Raw genomic sequence first — 20,070 nt, 5'->3', positions numbered from 1 at the left:
CTCATAGGTAGCTGGAGCAGAAGGAAGCAGGTTTGATATGTGGAAGTTGGAGCAGGATTTCCTGGGTAGACCTGGCCAATAACATCAAGAATAAAGAAAAGGGAAAATATAAGCCAAATACCTTCAGAAAGTGAGAAGAATTTTATAGTTAAGTGTCTCACACATACACTGTATGTTAACTAAACTGAATGTAAGTAAAAAATTTAAAAATAAATAAATAAATGAAAGCAAGAATAATTTTAGATTAATAAATCCAAAGTAAAGGAAATTAAATAGAAGTTAAACACAGCATGGAATGAAGATGTGCTCAGCATCATTAGTCATCTCACACAATGTCCAAGAACTGTGAGCATGTGGAGCAACTAGAACACTTATGCATTGCTGAAGGTAGTTTATATTGGTACAACCACTTTGGAAAGCTCTTTGTCAGTATAAACATACATGCATATGTATCATGATCCAGCTGTTGCGTTCCTACGTGACAAAAACAAGTGCATATCCCAGTTTCCAGTCTGGAATATATGGAGCACAGAAGTCATCACTCCATCCTAACAAGGTAAACAAATGGAAAAATCAACAGCTCTTCTTAGATCTGTCAGAGAAATGAAGTCATAGGTCTAAGTGTTGTCCCCCAAATTGGAGAGGCAAACAGGCAATACAGAGAATCACAATTTTCATGAGCAAAAACCTCCGTGGGAACCACTATTGAGGTAGGAAAACCTGAACTGTATCTGAAAAATAGCTGAAAGCTCAATGAGGACATATATGAGACTTAAAACCTCAGGGAAGGGGGTCTAGTCTGGAAGGAAGGCATACTTTTGTGAGTTTTGGCTCTAGGAGCTCTAATAGGTTCTCACAATGAATATCAGAGAAAAATCCCCTCATGCTTTCAGCAAAGGAAGGGAGAAAAGAAACCATTTCGAAATAAGTCAGAACATTCCATTCTTCTTAGAAAGGCCTGACCTCAAGAGAAACTGTTTTACCAGAGCCTAACCTGTTGAGTTTTGTCAGAGCCTAACTGACATGAAAGAAGAGAAATATCCAACTCCAGCTCACTCTAACCATCTCAGCTTGCCTTAGGAGGGTTGGGGGAGAACTGAGAAACACTTGTGAAGTTCATAGCCCAGGGACACTGCTTACCAAAACACTGAGACCTAATCACAAGATGGTAGGTAGAATGCCTCTCCTCCTTTGACACCACAATTTGCTGGGCTTCCTTATATTTAGTACATCATGCTAGCTATCAAAAAAAAAATTTCAAAGCATACCAAAAGAAAAAAAAAATGCAGTTTGAAGAAACAGAGCCAACATGAGAACCAGATTCAGCTATGGCAGGGATGTTGGAAATATCAGACCATGAATTTAAAACAATTGTGATTAATAAGCTAAAGGCTTAAAGGAAAATTATTTCTCTACTCACAATACTTCTGACACCAAATGTGTAGGTTTTCCACACTGAGCAATTCTCCAATTCTCTTTGGACACCAACTGGGCATCCCGCAATTTAATTCAATTCTGACACTAACTACCCAAAGTTAGCACAGACCTCATAGGTTAAGGGCCCAGTCTGTTCTCCATCTCACATGCTAATTGCAAGAGGTGGGTTCCAGGTTGTCTGTCTCAGATACAAATCAGGAGTTCCCACAACCCTCTCCTTAAGTTTGATTATTTGCTGTAACAGCTCACAGAACTCAGGGAAACACTTTACTTACATTTACTAGTTTATTTTAAAGGATATAAATTAATAGCCAAATGAAGAGATACGTAGAGTGAGGTCCAGAAGGGTCCCAAGCATAGGAGCTTCTGTCTCCATAGTTAGAGATGTGCCCCACTGCCAGCATATGGTTGCCTTTACTGATTTGGAAGCTCTTCAAATATCATCATTTAGGATTTTTATGGAGTTTCCATTAGGTAGGCATGATTGACTAAGTCATTGGCCATTGGTAATTAACTCAATCTCCAGCCCCTCTCCCTTCCCTTAGATTCAGCAGGTAGGGTCGAAAGTTCCAGCCATGTGATTAACATGGGGGGTTCCTCTGACAACCAGTCCTCATCCTCCCAGAGTCACCTTATTTCCATAAACTCCTATATGGTTGAAAGGGGCTTATTATGAATAACAAAAGACATTGCTATCACCCCTATCACTCTAGAATTTATAAATTTTAGAAACTCTACTAGGAACAGGAGATGAAGATGAAATGTATATTTCTTATTATAACACAATATTACAATGTTTTGCTGGAAAAAGTAAATAACAGAACAGCAGAAGGGTAATGTAAGCAGACAGATGAAAATTCTAAAAACCAACAAGTAATGCTAAAAATAAAAACAAACAAACACTGTAATATAAATGAATAGTGCCTTTGATGGATTTAGTAGTAGATTTGACATGACTGAGGAATCTTGAGGATATGTGACAGAAACTTTCAAATTGAGAAATAAAGAGAAGAGAGATTAAAAAAAAAAGAATTGAATATCCAAAAACTGTGGGACAACTAAAAAAGATGTAACATACACACAATGGGAATACAAAGAGAAGAAAAAGAAAAAGGGACAGAAATAATATTGGAAGCAATAATGGCTGAATTTCCCCAAACTAGTCAGACCCCAAACCACAGATACAGAAACAGGAACCTCAGAGAACACCAAGTAGGATAAATGCCGCAAACAAACAAACAAACAAACACATAAAAGCAAACAAAAAACACAACACCTAGGCATATTAAACATTCTGAAAAAGCCAAAGGAAAAATACACCTTACTTCTAAAGGAACAAAGATAAGTTCCTATATCTTATAAAGGAACAAAGATAAATGACTATAACTAATCATTTAATGTCTGCTCTCAGATTACAAGAGAATTAAAGTAAAAATCAATAATAGAAAGATAGTGGGTAGCTTAGTGGTTGAGCATCTGCCTTTGGCTCAGGTCATGATTGGTCCTGGGATTGACTTCTGCATTGGGCTCCCTACTGAGAGCCTGCTTCTCCATCTGCATATGCCTGCCTTCTCTCTCTCTCTCTCTCTCTCATGAATAAATAAAATCTTTAAAAAAAAAATAGAAAGATAGCTTGAAAATCCCAAAATACTTGGAGATTAAGCAATACACCTTTAAATAAAACATAGGGGGATCCCTGGGTGGCGCAGCGGTTTGGCGCCTGCCTTTGGCCCAGGGCGCGATCCTGGAGACCCGGGATCGAATCCCACATCGGGCTCCCAGTGCATGGAGCCTGCTTCTCCCTCTGCCTGTGTCTCGGCCTCTCTCTCTCTCTCTGTGACTATCATGAATAAATAAAGAAAATCTTTTAAAAAAAATAAATAAATAAAACATAGGTTAAAGAAAAGTCGCAAGAGAAATTTAAAAAATAAGTTTAACTAAATGAAAATGAAAATACAACTTACCAAATTTGGGGGATTCAGCAAAAAGAAGTGCTTAGAGGGAAAAATTTATAGCATTGAATTGCATACATTAGAAAAGAAGAAAGATCTAAAATCAATAATCTAAGCTTCCACCTTAGGAAACTAGAAAGACAGAGCAAATTAAACCTGAAGTAAGAAGAAGAAAAATATAATGAAAATTAAAGCAGAAATCAATGAAATTTAAACAGGAAAACAATAGAGAAAATTGATGAAACCAAAAACTCATTCTTTGAAAAGATGAATGAAATGGAAAAGCCTCTAGTTGTGCTAAGAAGAGAGAAGATATAAATCACTAATATCAGAAATGATATAGGGGACATCACTACTGATCTCATGGAAATTAAAAAAATAACAAAGAAATATTTGTGAACAACTGTATATGCATGCACACAGACTTGATAACCTAGATTTAATGAGCTAGCTCCTTGAAACTCGTAATTTGTCAAAATGTACACAATAAGAAATAGACTATCTGAATAGGCCAAAATATATTAAATATATTAAGTCAATAACTTTACAAAGTCAATACCCTTACAAAACAGAAAGCAATAGGCCTGGTTGGGTTCAGGAGTGAATTCTACTAAACATGTAAAGAGGAATTATACCTTTAACTTGAAAAAACTATACATTTTCTATAATCTTTTCCAAAGTGTAAAAGCAAAGGGAATACTTCCTAACTTACTCTATGAGGCTAGCATTACACTAACACGCAAAGCAGACAAAGACATTACAATGAAACTATAGACCAATACCCCCTCATAAACATTGTAAACATCCTCAACAAATTATTGGCAAATTGAATCCAACAATATATATAAAAAGAATTATACACAACAACTACGTGGGATTTATCCCACATATACATGTTTACATACATTTTGAATGTTTCAACATTCAAAATTCAATTAATGCAATTCAACACATCAACAAGCTAAAAAGAAAAATTACATGATCATGTCAGTAGATTCAGAAAAAGCATTTGACAAAATCCAATACCATTTATGATAAAAACTTTCAGGAAACTAGAAGAGTGGAACTTCCCCAACTTGATAAAGAATACTTACAGAATGGCACCTGGGTGACTCAGTGGTTGCGTGTCTGCCTTCAGCTCAGGGTGTGATCTGGAGACCCTGGGATCGAGTTCCGCATCGGGCTCCCCTCAGGGAGCCTGCTTCTCCCTCTGCCTATGTCTCTGCCTCTCTCTGTGTCTCTCATGAATAAATGAATACGATCTTAAAAACAAACAAACAAACAAACAAACAAAAAGGAATACCTACAGAAAACATGCCGATGAATGGCAAAAGAGTAGAAATTTCTGCTAAGAACAAGACCAAGGCAAGGATATTACCTCTCAGGATTCCTTTTTAACACTAACTGGCCGATCAACTAATGTGATAAGAAAAGAAAAGGAAATGGAAGTTATACAGATTGTGAAGGAAGAAATAAAACTGTTTTTGTTTGTAGACATGATTGTCTCTGAAGAAAATCTGAAAGAACTGACAAAAACACTTCTGAAACTAATAAGTAATCATAGCAAGGTGGGAGGATACAATGTTAATACACAAAAGTCAATCACTTTCCTATTCACCAGCATGAACAAATAGAATTTGAAATTTAAAATAATACCATTAACATTAGCTCCCTCCAAATGAAATACTTAAGCACAAATTTAATATATATGTACAAGATCTAAATGAGAACTATAAAACTCTGATTAAAGAAATCAAATAAGAACTAAAAAGATATTTTCCATGTTCACATGTTCATGGATATGAAAATTCAGTATCGTCAAGATGCCAGTTCTTCCCAATTCAGTCTAATAGATTCAACACAATCTCAATCAAGATTCTAGCAGATTATTTTGTGGATATCAACAAACTGATTCTAAAGTTTTTATGATAGAAGTACTAAGTTAGTTATCAAACCATAAGAAAACATGGAAGAAACTTACATGCATATTACTAAGTAAAAGAAGCCAATCTGAAAAGGCTACATGCTACATGATTCCAAACATATGACATTCTGGAAAAGGCAGAAGTAAGGAGATAGTAAAAGAATCAGTGGTTTCCAGGGATTAGTGGGGAGAAAGAGATGAATAAGCAGAGCACAAAGGATTTTTAGAGCTGGGAAACTATTCTGTGTGACATTATGATGGTGGATACATGTCACTATATATTTGTTAAAACCCATAGGATATACAACACCAAGAGTAAAACCTAATGTAAACTATGGACTTAGTGTAATGATCGATCAATGTAGGATCATTGATTATAACAATCTAGTGGGGGACATTGATAGTGGGATGACTGTACATATGTGAGGGCAGGAGATAGGGAAATCTCTATGCCTTCTGCTCAATTTTGCTGTGAACCTATAATTGGTCTATAAAATAGTCTAATAAAACAAAACAAAGTAATTTGTTCATCAAAAGGCATATTTTGCAACAATGAAAGCAGCAGAATGGAAACAAATGATACCATTTTTATACACTAGAATACTATATAAGGCAATGAAAAGGAAAAAAAACTATGGCTATATGTGACAATGTGGATGCTTTGCATTTTATGTCTCACTTAAAAGGCATGAGAGTATATATTTTATCATTCCATTTACATTAAGTAATTTCTATAGTGATAGAAAATAGGATCATGGTTACCTTTGGGTGGGGGGAATCGAGCTAGGAGGAAGCATGAAAGAATTTGAGTACTGAAAATATGCTATATTTTAGATCTAGGTGTATTAAAATATAAGTTTCATCTAGCTGCACACTTAAGATATGTGCGTTTCCTGAGGAGCAATGAATCTTTCCCCTCAGATTGTCCTTCAGACTGGTCCCCATATCCTCATGCCTGGATCCCAGGATGAAATAAATATATGGAGCTCATCAGTTAAAATCACGTGGGGCATTGTGAGCTGAAAGTGTCAGCAGCTTTGGCAATAAGGAGTACCACCAGCAGTGATGGAGAGGATCCTTTATATGGACATAATCTCCTCTACAGCTTTGGTTCCCACATCAACAGCAGGAGCAGTACCTTCCATTATAGCTATTGTCATGTTGGGGGCATCTCAACTGTTTTTGATATTTGCAGGGAATGGAAATTTTACCTCTGAGGTAGAAGGGAAAAGTGAAGGCTACCTTGTGGGGACCAAGAGAACAGGTTTGTGGAATCTACTTCTTCTGGAGTGGAATGACACACAAGGAGGTCTTCTTCCATTAGAGTTCTGAGTCATTTGAGATGGAAAGTGGAACCACACAGATGGTGACCAAAATGTCAGCCTCATTTTTGATAGAGCACTGAGAGAAGAAGGTATACAGACACGAGAAGAATGAGATTCCCAATATTTAACCTGAGGATTAGACAGGTTTATTCATCCATTAAAGGCAGTGCTGGAAAACCACAATGCCTTGCTTCCCTGCAATAGCAAAACCTTTATTAGTTACCTTATTATCAAGAGCAGCCTAAAGCATGTCTTCTGCAAGTAAGCAGACTCCAATAATAAAGGAGGGAGGACTAAGCCGTAAGTGTTCAGTTCATTATCCCAAGCTCCCTACTCAGATAAATACTACCCTTAAATCTTTTTTTTTTTTTTTTTTTTTTTTTTTTTTTTTTTTTTTATGATAGTCACAGAGAGAGAGAGAGAGAGGCAGAGACACAGACAGAGGGAGAAACAGGCTCCATGCACTGGGAGCCCGACGCGGGATTCGATCCTGGGTCTCCAGGATCGCGCCCTGGGCCAAAGGCAGGCGCTAAACCGCTGCGCCACCCGGGGATCCCAAATACTACCCTTAAAAGGAGAAAGTGAGGTAGCACTGTGCCACATGAACAGATGTTCTCTGTGTTTAAGCCTCAGGAATGGGAAATGAGTGCCTTCCAACTGCCCCAAATATCTGGCAGGAATATGAAAATCTTGAGTTCCCACAGAGCAGATGAGTTGTGATTATCATTATGGTCTATTTTTAGTCAGGTGATGGTGTAGCCTTGGAATTATGTCACAAAGGAGTGGCACACCCTGAATTTAGGGTATTTTGTGATAACATCTGGAGGTCATCATCTTATGTCAGGGTCCTGAGAGGGTATCAGGAGGCAAAAAGAGACTGATGATATTTTTTGTCTGCTTATGAGGAGAAAAAAAGCAGCCCCAGATTTGAATCAGAACACAATTATCATAATTCTAGATGCCTGTGTACCAAGGTCACTGGAAAAAGAGTATTCCTTCTTCACACATGGGCCAGTGGAGGAGTAGGAGATATGTCTACAAGGGTCTTTCATCTGGACAGCCAGTTGCCTCAAAAAGAGGTCAAATCCAATCTTTCTTCTAAAGTAGGAGCCAGGGCTGGAGTAGGGCTCCAGTTATAAGGAGGGGAAAAATCTCAATGTGCTCAGAAAGTTGCACATTTTTATACAGAAAATAATACATTTAAGTTTAAGGTCATTTCAAGCTGAAGTAAAGTGAATGAAATTGCTATAGTTTTAAAGGTAAAGATACAGAATCACCACAATTATAGCACGTACCAAATTTCAGGTACTTTACAAAAATTGGGCTTGGGACATGTTATTTTCAGTTATAATTGTATAATATTTTCTTTTGTTGTTGTTTTTGTTTTTTTTGTCTAGTATTTTCTTAACATTTTGAAAATTATTAATATTTTTGAGAATCACTCATAATTTTTACCCATGAGTTCATTTAAATATGTAATTTTAACAGCTGCTACATTAAGCCTTATCCAGACACTAAAATTACTTCCAGAATAATATATGTCTAATTTATAATGAAAGTCAACAACCACATCACAAATAGAATTACTGAATAGAATAGAACCAAATAGAATTTACTGGAAAGATATGCTTTAATATTTTTAAACAAAACTCCAGTAGTCCATAAGCATCTGTGTCATGAAAGAAAAATAGAGGGTTTCAAATCCTTTGCAGGGCAGATTATCAAGCCAGTCATTTAGTGCATCTTTAAGAGAGCAGAGTAATTGTGGTGAAGGAATCAGAGAAGATTCTGGAGATGCACAGTCGGACGTAACCAGAAGGGACACCAACAAGGGAGGGAAAGAGCAACCACAAGGAAGGAAGGAGACAAAGTTGTTACAGACTGTCCCTATTTCACCATTTTGCAAAAGATTGAGTCTAAACTTCTAGCAAATCAAGATGGAAGATTTGTAAAACCACAATTAGATACTTAAGGCAATTCTTCAAGTTTTACTTTAATCTTTGGCATAATTTCTTCTACTCTCTGGATTATTGGAATCTGCAAACAAAAAAACATTCTTCATAGAAACAAGAAAATAAACGATTATCTCTTATATTAGCACTATTTTTTTTTCTTTCTGATGTATTCCCTTGTGGGCTTCTCAGGTGTCCTGAGTCTGTGGGAAAGAACATTTACCAGTTAGTCACTGAATACTTATTTATACTCCTCCCTGCTCTACTGATCAAGAGAAGAAAACTTTTTGACTTCTTAAAAGTCCATTTTAGATGTTCCTTAAATGACTCAGTTGACATGTTCCTTGGTGATAAGCAATCTCACGATGACTAAACCAGCTTCTACTTTTGACATCTTCTAGTAGAAGAAATGAGTCTCTGTGTAGAAGTTTCTTTTCAGGTGGCCTTTATTTCAATTTTAACAAATAACCACTTCTATAATAGGAAACTTTCTTTTCAAGAGATCAGAATGTTATATTGATGCAAAGTGCTTATTGCTGCCAAATTCTACCTCTCAAAAAGTCAGAAGACACTGACTTTCTATTGCTGTAGAGATCTTTTTAAAGAGTTCTTTACATGGCAATGAAGAATAATACTTTTTTCTTGTGCTTTGGATTTTCAGAAAAATAAGAACATTCTTCCTAAGAAATGGGCACCAGTAGTCTCTGAATGCAGCTGACTGAAAAGTGGGCTTTTACATGCAAGGTGGAAATCTACATTCAGTGAAGGTAACTAGAAAGCTAATATTTAATATTAGCTCTCTCAGAGCCAGATTCTCTCTCCCTAATCATCCTGTAAACCTATATTATTCATGGTGGGTTTCAAAGCAGACCGGGATCATTAAGGCACTTGAGAAGGGTTGGCAGGGATGCTGTAGTATCAGATGAAACTGTGGTGGTACACTGGGTTTGAGGAAATGTTGGAGGGACCATGACCCAGTACTTGTCAATGTTCTCAGGGCTTGTTGGAAACAACAGGCTATCATGATGGATTTTCCAAACATATTTAAAGCGAAGGGGGAAAAAAAACGGGAAGGTATATGGGGTGGTAGAATAAAAGCAAGATAAACAGAAAAAAAAAAGAAAACAAAGAGCAATTGGGTATTAATTGTGGAGTAAATAGCAAGGACTATTAAAATTATGTAGCAACAGTTATAGATCTTTCATGCTAATTTAGATCACAGCATATGATGTAGTTTGTGCATAAACTTTATTTTAAATTATACAATTATCATTACATTCTGTCAAAGGCCCCTGAATTAATAATTTATCTCTGATCACATTGTTTAGTATTGTATCAATAAATGTCAATGCCAAATATTAAGAGAGTAATTTTTATCACCATTGTATAAAACTAACAGATATTTCTTTGGCTAAATTTTTCTCTTTTATATTTACAGGTAGACCAGTTTGCTATTGAGTTTGTTTCTCCAGCCTGGGCTATAAAAATAAAACAAAACAAAACACCAGCATCCTCTGGGAATCACTTGGTCTTAATCCAGCATTACAGAGATGCCAAAACACAATTTCAGCGAGGTCCACACTTACTCAGGTAAACTCACTAATTCATGTGCTATGTTAGCTAAACAGTAAAATATATTTAGTCATTCTGCTTCCAAAGATTGTTAGATTTTATACTAAGGATTTCATCTGACTGCTATATAAAATTTGTGTAAAGGGCAGCCCTGGTGGCTCAGCGGTTTAGTGCCACCTTCAGCCCAGGGTGTGATCCTGGAGACCGGGGAAGGAGTCCCATATCAGGCTCATGGCATGGGGCCTGCTTCTCCCTCTGCCTGTGTCTCTGCCTCTCTCTGTGTGTGTGTCTCTCATGAATAAATAAATAAAATCTTAAAAAAAATTGTGCAAAGATTGGATATCTATCATAGCAAAGATAATATGCTGACCTCTATGAACTTAAAGTTGTGTAGCACTCTAAGCCATTGGCATCCTTGTTCATCCTGAGAATGTACATAATACTTAGAAACAGATAATTGATATTGTAAGGCTAACTGCCCATATCTTAAGGATGATAGTCATTGTTTTCTTGGCATTTTATTTAGTATCAAGCCAATGGCATTCTCTGCAAGGAGTGCTTGTTCATTCTTGAACTTAGCTCTTTATCTTTGATAGAGAATTCCTTTCGATCCTTTTTTAAAAATTCAAAGAGGATACTTACCTGGCAGGGGAGATACCATGATCACAAAAATTCAAAGAGGAACTTCTATTATAAATGCTTAAATAATTTTTGTTTTTATCAACTTTTTATTATTAATATTTTTAAGCATATAGAAAGTTTGGAAGAAAAACACAACAAGCGTTCATATCACTCATATACTTACCATCTAGATTCAGCAGTTGTTAATATTTTGCCATGTAGGCTTGTGTGCATGTTATGTGTACAGTTGCTGAATCCATTTCAAAATAAGTTACAGACTTCGTGATTCTCTTCCCTAAATGTTTCAGCTGCATCTCCTGAAAATGGCATTCCACTGCATAATCACATCATTAACACAACTCAAGAAACTTAACAGTACTTGTATATTATCCAATACTCAGACCATATACCATTTTCTTCGTTTGTTGCCCAAATATATTTTATGTAATATGTTGTATAGCTGGGATTTTTGGTGTCTCTCTAATGTCTTTTAATTTAGAACAGAGTTGTCCCCAGTACTCTCCACCCCTCAACACACATTTTGTTTTCTTTGGTATTGAATTTTTAAAGTATCCAGGCCAGTTTTTTTGTGTAATATTCTACATTCAGATCTACTTGATTACTTCTTCCCAGTGTTATTTAACTTGTTTATCTCTCCTGTGTATTCCTTGTGAATTGTGAGTCTTTAGGTCCATCTTAAACGTCTTAATGACTTCATAAAATTGTAACTATAAGTGGCATTAAGTAAGACGTTTCTCCTGTGCTTTATAATTTCTTAGCAAAATATATGCTACACATTTACCAGTTGAATTATGTCATTCATATTCAACCTCTTTGCATTCTTATAAGTCATCTACACATTTTCATTTAGAATGTGGTATGCTGGGATCCCTGGGTGGCGCAGCGGTTAAGCGCCTGCCTTTGGCCCAGGGTGCAATCCTGGAGACCCGGGATCGAATCCCACGTCGGGCTTCCGGTGCATGGAGCCTGCTTCTCCCTCTGCCTGTGTCTCTGACTCTCTCTCTCTCTCTCTCTCTCTCTGTGTGTGACTATCATAAATAGATAAATAGATAAAAAAAAAAAAAAAAAAGAATGTGGTATGCTATACCAAAAATTGGTCTTTTCCTGCCAGAGTGCCATCTTTTTTTTTTCTCAGTAATCTGTTTGTGACTTTTAATTAAATATACTTATCTGTACTGACAGGCAGTAGATCTTAGAACTATCTAAACTGCAGATTATCAGCTTCTAGAGTAATAATATGTATTGTGAATTATAAAAATAATGCAATTTATAAACATAACTAAATTCTTTAGTGTACCAACTGTGAGGGAAATCTCTGTGCTGTATTTATAATATGTATTAAGTAACATGAAGTCTCTAAAGAATTGTGACATTTTAAATTAATCCAAGCTATAAGTATCTGGAAAACTCATATCTGAAAGGTTTCATAGAGACTGCACATTAAACTAATTACAAATCTATTACAATTGGTTAAGTTAGTTCTTTAAGCTCTTCTCAAGATAAGATGAAAGTTGAGAATGTTTATTTATGACTGATGTGACTATTTATGCACAATATCTGTTTTTAGGGCAACATTTCAGTCTTTTCAGAATTTACCTCTTAACTAGATACTGAGGGGATAAAATAGTCCAGAAGGAATAAATTCAATTATAAAAAGACAGTAAAGTGTACAATGTGAATTACTATACAGTGTCTTGCATCTGAGAATCATTATACATACTATAGAAAAGAGTTAAAACCAGAAAAGGAGATATTTTTATCCATTCACTTAGACATTTGAGAATTAAATAGAGAGCTGATATGCCCTTAATGTATATTATCTGATGGTAGAGGAGGGCAATGTTTTTAAAAATTGGTTTATTAAAAGTTAATTTATCAATTTGCCAAAAATTAATTTTAATTGATGTTCTTCTTAAATATATTTGCCCACTAGAAAGAAATTATTCTTGTATATATTCAACTGATTCATTCAACAAATATTTACTGAGCATTGTATGTGCTGTGCCCATAACAAGAAGTCACTGCCCTCATGGTGCTTAAGGGAGATGGACAATGAATATATAAAATATATATAATATGTAACATTAGGTAGTGATAAATGCTATAAAGTCCCATTTGTACCTCCTCCTCCTTTCTTTCCTGACTAGATGTCAATGGTCTGAATCTGGTATCCATCCTCTGGCAAACAACCAAGAAAGCCAAGAAAGTGACACTGCAAAAGTCACATAAGGATCGATGGTCCTTACCCTGGATGAGTGACGGGGGTGCTCTTTTAAATAGATGGATTCAGTGAAGCATCTGACAACAGAAATCAGAATAAACTTGGAATGTGAGCCATGAGAAGATCTGGGGGAACAATAGTCAGGCTGAAGCAACAGTAAATATTAAAAATATAAAGACAAACTCCTTGATCAATACCTATTAAAAAGTCTAGACTAGAAGAAAATGATCATAAGTACATTAGACTACCTACAACCTCACTTGCTACAAATTGAATATTCCCTAAAATGATCCCATGAATACATATTATTGTGAATACGTGTACTCAATATAATCAATGTATTTTTGAATGTTAAGTAATCTTGTACACTGTTTCTCCATTTATTTAGACCTTTATATCCTATAATTGGGCTTGAAAACTTTCTCCATAGAGATCTTGTATATTATTTTAAAAATTTGCTACTAGACAATTAGTTTCTATTATGTTCTTTTAGATGTTCATTGCTGGTACAGAGAAACGTTACCGACTTTTAAAAATTGACCTTGTGCCCAGCATCTTTGCTAAATGTCCTGATTTGCTTTACTTTCTTGATCTGTATAATATCTATATATAATGTTGCTCTTTGCCTTTTATTCTCTTCTGATAGATAGTAACATTGGTATGTTAGTCCTTTTTATGATTGTTTATATTTCCCTGTTATATTTTTTCAATTATTTTAAATTCAACCTTTCTGTATCTTTCTGTTTTAGATGTTTCTTAGTTTTGCATTTAGCGTTTTGTTTTGTAATCCAATAGGAGTACCTTTTACATTTACTATAATTACTGTTATAAACGATTTATTTCTGCATTTCATACTTCCTCTTTGTTTTCTTATTCTTTCTTTCTTCCAAACAGATAAAAATTTCCTCTGCTGGTTTGAGATTTACATTCTAACTTTACTCTTCTAATGGGTTATCCTTAACTTATTAAGACCTATTGTTACACTTTTTCTTATTTTTCTATTTCCTAAATTTATCAGTATCTATACCTTCCCTCAAACAATACAAATCATTTGGTTTTCTCCCATTTCTTTCTAGCTGCTCTCTGAAATGTTTTAGTTTACATTGGAATTTCAGTTTTGAATTGTTATGTGTTTTTTCCCCATTTTATCTTTTCTTTTCCTTCTTCATCTTTTGTTCTAACATTTTTAGACAATAGTGAATTTTAAAAAGTTACTTGCTCACTCCTTCTTCCCATGTCTATATAACATCATATTGAATTTATTGTTCTTGGAGTTCTTCAAGAAGTTTTTATGTATTTTTAAATTGTGGTAAAATATACATGACATAAAATTTACTAATTTAACCATTTTTATTTTTAGGTGTGGTAAAGTACACAAAATTTACCATCATAACTGTTTTTGTTTTATTTTAATTTTTAAAAAGATTTTATTTATTCACGAGAGACACACAGAGAGAGGCAGAGATATAGGCAGATGGAGAAGCAGATTCCCTGTGAGGAGCCTGATGTGGGACTCGATCTCAAGCCCCCAGGATCACGACCTGAGCCAAAGGCAGATGCTCAACCACTGAGCCACCCAGTTACCCCTTGTAACTATTTTTTTAAGTGTACAATTCAGTAGTGTTAAGTACATTCTCATTTTTGTGCAACCATCTCCACCCTTCCATCAGGAACATTTTTCATCTCCTTAAACTGAAACTCTGTACCCATCAAACATAAGTTCCCATCTGTCCTCCCCCTAGCCTCTGTCAAACACTGTTCTACTTTCTGTCTCTGTAGATTTGGCTACTCTAGGTATCTCATCTAAATGGAACCATATACTGTTTGTTCTTTTGTGTCTGGGTTATTTCATTTAGCATGTCTTCAAAGTTCATCCATGTTACAGCACGTGTCAAGATTTCCTTTTTAAGGCTGATAATATCTTATTGTGTATATACATTTTGTTTATCCATTCATGCAATGATGGACACTTGGATTGCTTCCATCTTCTGGCTGTTGTGAATGATGTTGCTATGAACATGAGTATATAAATATCTGAGTCTGTACTTTTAATTCTTTTATGTGTATACACATAGATAGCCATTCTAATGGATGTAAGGTAAGGTTTTGACTTGCCTTTCCCAAATGATTAGTGATGTTGAACATCTTTTCATGTATTTACTAGCCATTTGCATACTGTCTCTGGGGAAACGTCTATCAAAGTCCTTTGCCCATTTTTGAATTGGGCTGCTTTTAGATTGTTTATTGCTTGTGGATATATATGTAACTGATTTTTGCATTTTGACTTTGTATCCTGCTACTTTGCTGAATTCGTTTATTAGTTGTTGTTGTTATTGTTTGTTGTTGTTATTTTTAAGTAGGCTTTATGCCCAGCTTGGAGCCCAATGCAGGGCTTGACCTAAGCTGAGATCAAGAATCAGATGCTCAACTGACTGAGCCATCCGAAAGGCCCTTCATTTATTAGTTCTAACAGCTTTTTTGAGTGTGTGTGTGTGTGTGTGTGTGTGTGTGTGTGTGTAGTCTTTAGGGCTTTCCACATACAAGGTTATATCATACGCAAACAGAGATAATTAGTAAGATTATTATCTTTTTATTATTATTATCATATATCATATATATTATCATATATATTATTATTATCATATGCAAACAGAGATAATAATCTTACTTCTTCTTTTCCAATTTGGATTTACTTTATTTCTTCTTCATGCCTAATTCCTCTGGGTAGGACTTCCAATACTATGTTAAATAAAAACAGTGAAAAGTAGACATACTTGCCTTGTTCTTGATCTGAGAGGAAAAGTGCTTAGGCTTTCACCATTAAGTATGATTTTTGATCTAGATTTTCCATGAAGGGGCTTTATTATATTAGTTTCTTTCTGTCCCTAGTTTGTTGAGTGTTTTTCATCATAAAAGAGTATTGAATTGTCAAATGCTTTTCTGCATCAATTGATCATGTTTTGTTTTTTTCCTTCATTCTGTTTTTATGGTGTACTACATTGATTTTTGTATGTTGAACCATCCTTGCACCCAGGAATAAATCTCATTTAGTCACAGTGTATAATCCTTTTAATACATTGTTGAATTTGAAGGGTGCCTGGGTGGATGGGTTGGATGGCAGACTCTTGGTTTCAGCTCCAGTCATGATCTAGCATCTTGGGATGGAGCCCCATGTTGGGCTCTGTACTCAGTGGGAAGTCTGCTTCCAGATTCTCTCTCTCCCTCTGCCCTGACCCCACTTGTCCTCTCTCACTCTCTAAAATAAATAAATCTAAAAAAAAAAAATGCCATTGAATTTGGTTTGCTAGTATTTTGTTGAGGACTTTATTTATAAGAAATATTGATTGATAGTTTTCTTAGTAATTAGTTCAGATTAATGCTGGCCTCATAAAATGAGTTAGGAAGTGTTTCTCCTCTTCAAGTTTTTGGAAGTGTTTGAGAAGGATTGGTACTAATTCTTTAAATGTTTGGTAGAATTCAGCAGTGAAGCCATCTGGTCCTGGGTTTTTGTTTGTTGACACTTGTGATTTCTGATTCAATCTCCTTATCAGTAAAAGGTCTACTCAGATTTTCTACTTCTTATTTGGTCTTGGCAGGGTGTACATTTCTTGGGATTTGTCCATTTCATTTAGGTTATTGAATTTGTTGGTGTACAGTTGTTTATAATACTCTCAAAACTTTTTTTTATTTCTATAACATCAGTAATAATATTTTCCTTTTCATTTTGGACTTAAGTTATTTCAGTCTTCTTTTTTTTAGTCCACATAAGCTAAATGTTTGTCAATTTCGTTGATTTTTTTAAAAAGAACTCCTGGTTTAATTTTCTCTAGTGTTTTTCTATTCTATATATCTGCTTAATCTTTGTTATTTCCTTCCTTTTGTTGGCTTTGGTTTTAATTTGTTCTTTTTTTAGTTCCTTGAGTTGTAAAGTCAGGCTGTTTATTTGCGATTTCTCTTCTTTAATATGTTTATAGCTATAAACTTCCTACTTGGCCGTACTTTTGCCACATCCCATAAGTTTAACTATGCTATGTTTTTATTTTCATTTTTCTCAAGATATTTTTAATTTCCCTTATGATTTCTTCTTTGACCTTTGAGTTATTTAAGAAATTGTTGTTTAATATCTGTATTTCTAGTTTCCCTCCTGCTGTTGATTTGTTTCATTTTATTATGATTGGAAAAGACACTTTGTATGATTTCAGTCTTTTAAAACTTATTAAGACTTGTTTTATGGCCTAACATATGGTCTATTCTGGAGAATATTCCTTTTGCACTTCAGAAAAACGTGTATTATGCTGTTTCTGGAAGGAGGCTTCTGTATACATTTGTTAGGTCCATTTTGTCCACAATGTGGTTCAAGTGTACTCTTTCCTTATTGATCTTCCATCTAGTTATTCTATCCATTATTGTAAATGGTGCACTAAAGTCTCCTACTATTATTGTGCTTGAATTGCTTGTTTCTTTTTTAAAGAGCGTGTTTGTGTAGCAAAGTTTCTGAGGCCTTAAATGGTAGAGATTTTTGTTTGTTTTTGCACTCCCTTCTTTAAATTACAGTCTGAATAAATGTGCAAAGTACTAGTTTTGGAGATTTTTCTCCCCTTCAGTACTATATATATATATATATGTATATATATATATATATACACTTGTCCTCTTGCAGAAGTTTTTGAAGTGTCTAAAATGAACATTATCTACTCATATGCAGGTGATCTGCTACCTATCTCTGGAAGTTGTTTCTTTATTTTGATATTCTTAAATTTTACTATAATGGGACTGAGTATAAAAATTATTCCAATAATAACAATCTGTTTTAGTTAACTGTGTGGGAGTCTATTTGATCTTCTTTTTAGTTAACCATTTTGGAGAAGTTACTGACTTTGAGTTTTATAAGGGCAGGGACCATGGCTTTCTGGTTCATGAGTGTATCTTCAGTGCCTATCAAGGCTTCTGACATATGCTAGGTGTTCTAAATAGATGAATGACTAAATAAATAGACACTAAGGGGACTGCCAACTTTTCTAAGATTCTATAAAACTTATTAATATTTCCTGTCATTTCTCTCAATAGCTAAGGACATTTTAAAAAAGATTATTATTATTTTTTTATTTATTTGAGATAGAGAGAGAGAGAGAGAGCATGAGTGGGGGGAGGAACAGAATGAGAGGTACAAGCAGACCCCACAGTAAATGTGCAGCCTGGCGTGATCTTCTCACCCTGAAGATCATGAGCTGAGCTGAAATCAAGAGTTGGGTGCTCAACTGACTGAGCCACCAACATGCTCCAATAGCTAGATAATTTTTATGGCAGAAGCGAAATTGGTGTTTAATGGAATTTAAAATAAAACTGAGTCCATTAAAATGGCTTTTGGATTATATATGATATAAAAAATACATAGGAAAAGAATCATGCAAATTATTATTGGTTTATATATTTATATCTAGAGCCTGAAAGATATTAGCTTCATTAGAAAAATGCAGCAAACCTTTGTACATGTCATTTATCATCATTTATCATATTATAGTTGGTCTACAGACCTTTCTTCTCTACTTAACTGTGACCAGGTTGGTGGGATGATCTGTTTTAAATAATGTAGATAACAAGATTTGTACTATACTCCTTTAGACCAGTAATATGTATCACTATATAATAATTAAAATTCTAAGCTTTTGCACAGCAAAGGATACAGTCAACAAAACTAAAAGACAACCTACAGAATGGGAGAAGATATTTGCAAATGATGTATCAGATAAAGGGCTAGTTTCCAAGATCTATAAAGAACTTCTTAAACTCAACACCAAAGAAACAAACAATCCAATCATGAAATGGGCAAAAGACATGAAGAGAAATCTCACAGAGGAAGACATAGACATGGCCAACATGCACATGAGAAAATGCTCTGCATCACTTGCCTTCAGGGAAATACACATCAAAACCACCATGAGATACCACCTCACACCAGTGAGAATGGGGAAAATTAACAAGGCAGGAAACCACAAATGTTGGAGAGGATGCGGAGAAAAGGGAACCCTCATACACTGTTGGTGGGAATGTGAACTGGTGCAGCCACTCTGGAAAACTGTGTGGAGATTCCTCAAAGAGTTAAAAATAGACCTGCCCTACGACCCAGCAATTGCACTGTTGGGGATTTACCCCAAAGATACAGATGCAATGAAATGCCGGGACACCTGCACCCCAATGTTTATAACAGCAATGTCCACAATAGCCAAACTGTGGAAGGAGCCTCGGTGTGCATCGAAAGATGAATGGATAAAGAAGATGTGGTTTATGTATACAATGGAATATTACTCAGCCATTAGAAATGACAAATACCCACCATTTGCTTCAACGTGGATGGAATGGGAGGGTATTATGCTGAGTGAAGTAAGTCAATCAGAGAAGGACAAACATTATATGGTCTCATTCATTTGGGGAATATAAATAATAGTGAAAAGGAATATAAGGGAAGGGAGAAGAAATGTGTGGGAAATATCAGAAAGGGAGACAGAACATAAAGACTCCTAACTCTGGGAAACGAACTATGGGTGGTGGAAGGGGAGGAGGGTGGGGGGTGGGGGTTAATGGGTGACGGGCACTGAGGGGGGCACTTGACGGGATGAGCACTGGGTGTTATTCTGTATGTTGGTAAATTGAACACCAATAAAAAGCAAATTTATTAAAAAAATAAATAAAATAAAATCTTTAAGAAAAAATAAAATAAAATTCTAAAAGGTGGAAAGAAGTGGTAATTTTCTTTTTTTCCTTCAAGAATATCCACTTAGGATGTAATATACACCACGGTGATCATAGTTAATAATACCATATTGCATATTTGAAAGTTGCTAAAAGGGTAGATCTTAAAAAACTTTCATCACAAGAAAAAATTTTGTATGATGGCAGATGTTAACCATACTGTGGTTGTCATTTCACAATATATACAAATATTGAGTCATATGTTGTACACCTGATGCCAATAGATCATTATATGTCAATTATATCTCAAACAAAAAAAGAATATCCATGCATATGAATGAATGCTAAGTTTTTT

General features: G+C 35.1%; 2 protein-coding genes across 28 annotated transcripts in view; one reads left to right on the top strand and one right to left on the bottom strand.

The window, feature by feature from the left end:
- The first annotated feature begins 6,456 nt into the window (after window positions 1-6,456).
- ERCC6L2 (ERCC excision repair 6 like 2) overlaps window positions 6,457-20,070 on the top strand; it is a 160,171-nt gene continuing 146,557 nt past the window's right edge. The window contains exons 1-3 of one of the 3 annotated variants that reach the window (XM_072834593.1): window positions 6,457-6,577; window positions 9,252-9,357; window positions 10,029-10,180. In XM_072834593.1, coding sequence (XP_072690694.1) covers window positions 10,141-10,180 — 40 coding nt within the window. In that variant the 5' untranslated portion in view covers window positions 6,457-6,577; window positions 9,252-9,357; window positions 10,029-10,140. Of the gene's footprint in view, window positions 6,578-7,549; window positions 7,718-9,245; window positions 9,358-10,028; window positions 10,181-20,070 lie in introns of those variants that run through there. The other 2 variants (XM_072834591.1, XM_072834603.1) reach the window with 2 other exon arrangements.
- LOC140638003 (uncharacterized) overlaps window positions 8,233-20,070 on the bottom strand; it is a 36,379-nt gene continuing 24,541 nt past the window's right edge. For 5 of the 25 annotated variants that reach the window (XM_072834738.1, XM_072834713.1, XM_072834647.1 and 2 more), the window contains 3 exons: window positions 13,051-13,102; window positions 10,968-11,100; window positions 8,233-8,793 (listed from right to left, as the gene is read on the bottom strand). The gene's annotated coding sequence lies outside the window, so the exon portion shown is untranslated. Of the gene's footprint in view, window positions 8,794-10,967; window positions 11,101-12,925; window positions 13,151-20,070 lie in introns of all 25 variants that reach the window. The other 20 variants (XM_072834623.1, XM_072834635.1, XM_072834707.1 and 17 more) reach the window with 14 other exon arrangements.

This window comes from Canis lupus, chromosome 1, assembly GCF_048164855.1.
Source record: "Canis lupus baileyi chromosome 1, mCanLup2.hap1, whole genome shotgun sequence".
Taxonomy (NCBI): domain Eukaryota; kingdom Metazoa; phylum Chordata; class Mammalia; order Carnivora; family Canidae; genus Canis; species Canis lupus.
The sequence above is the reverse complement of the archived record's forward strand: the minus strand, read 5'-3'. Positions and strand labels throughout refer to the sequence as shown.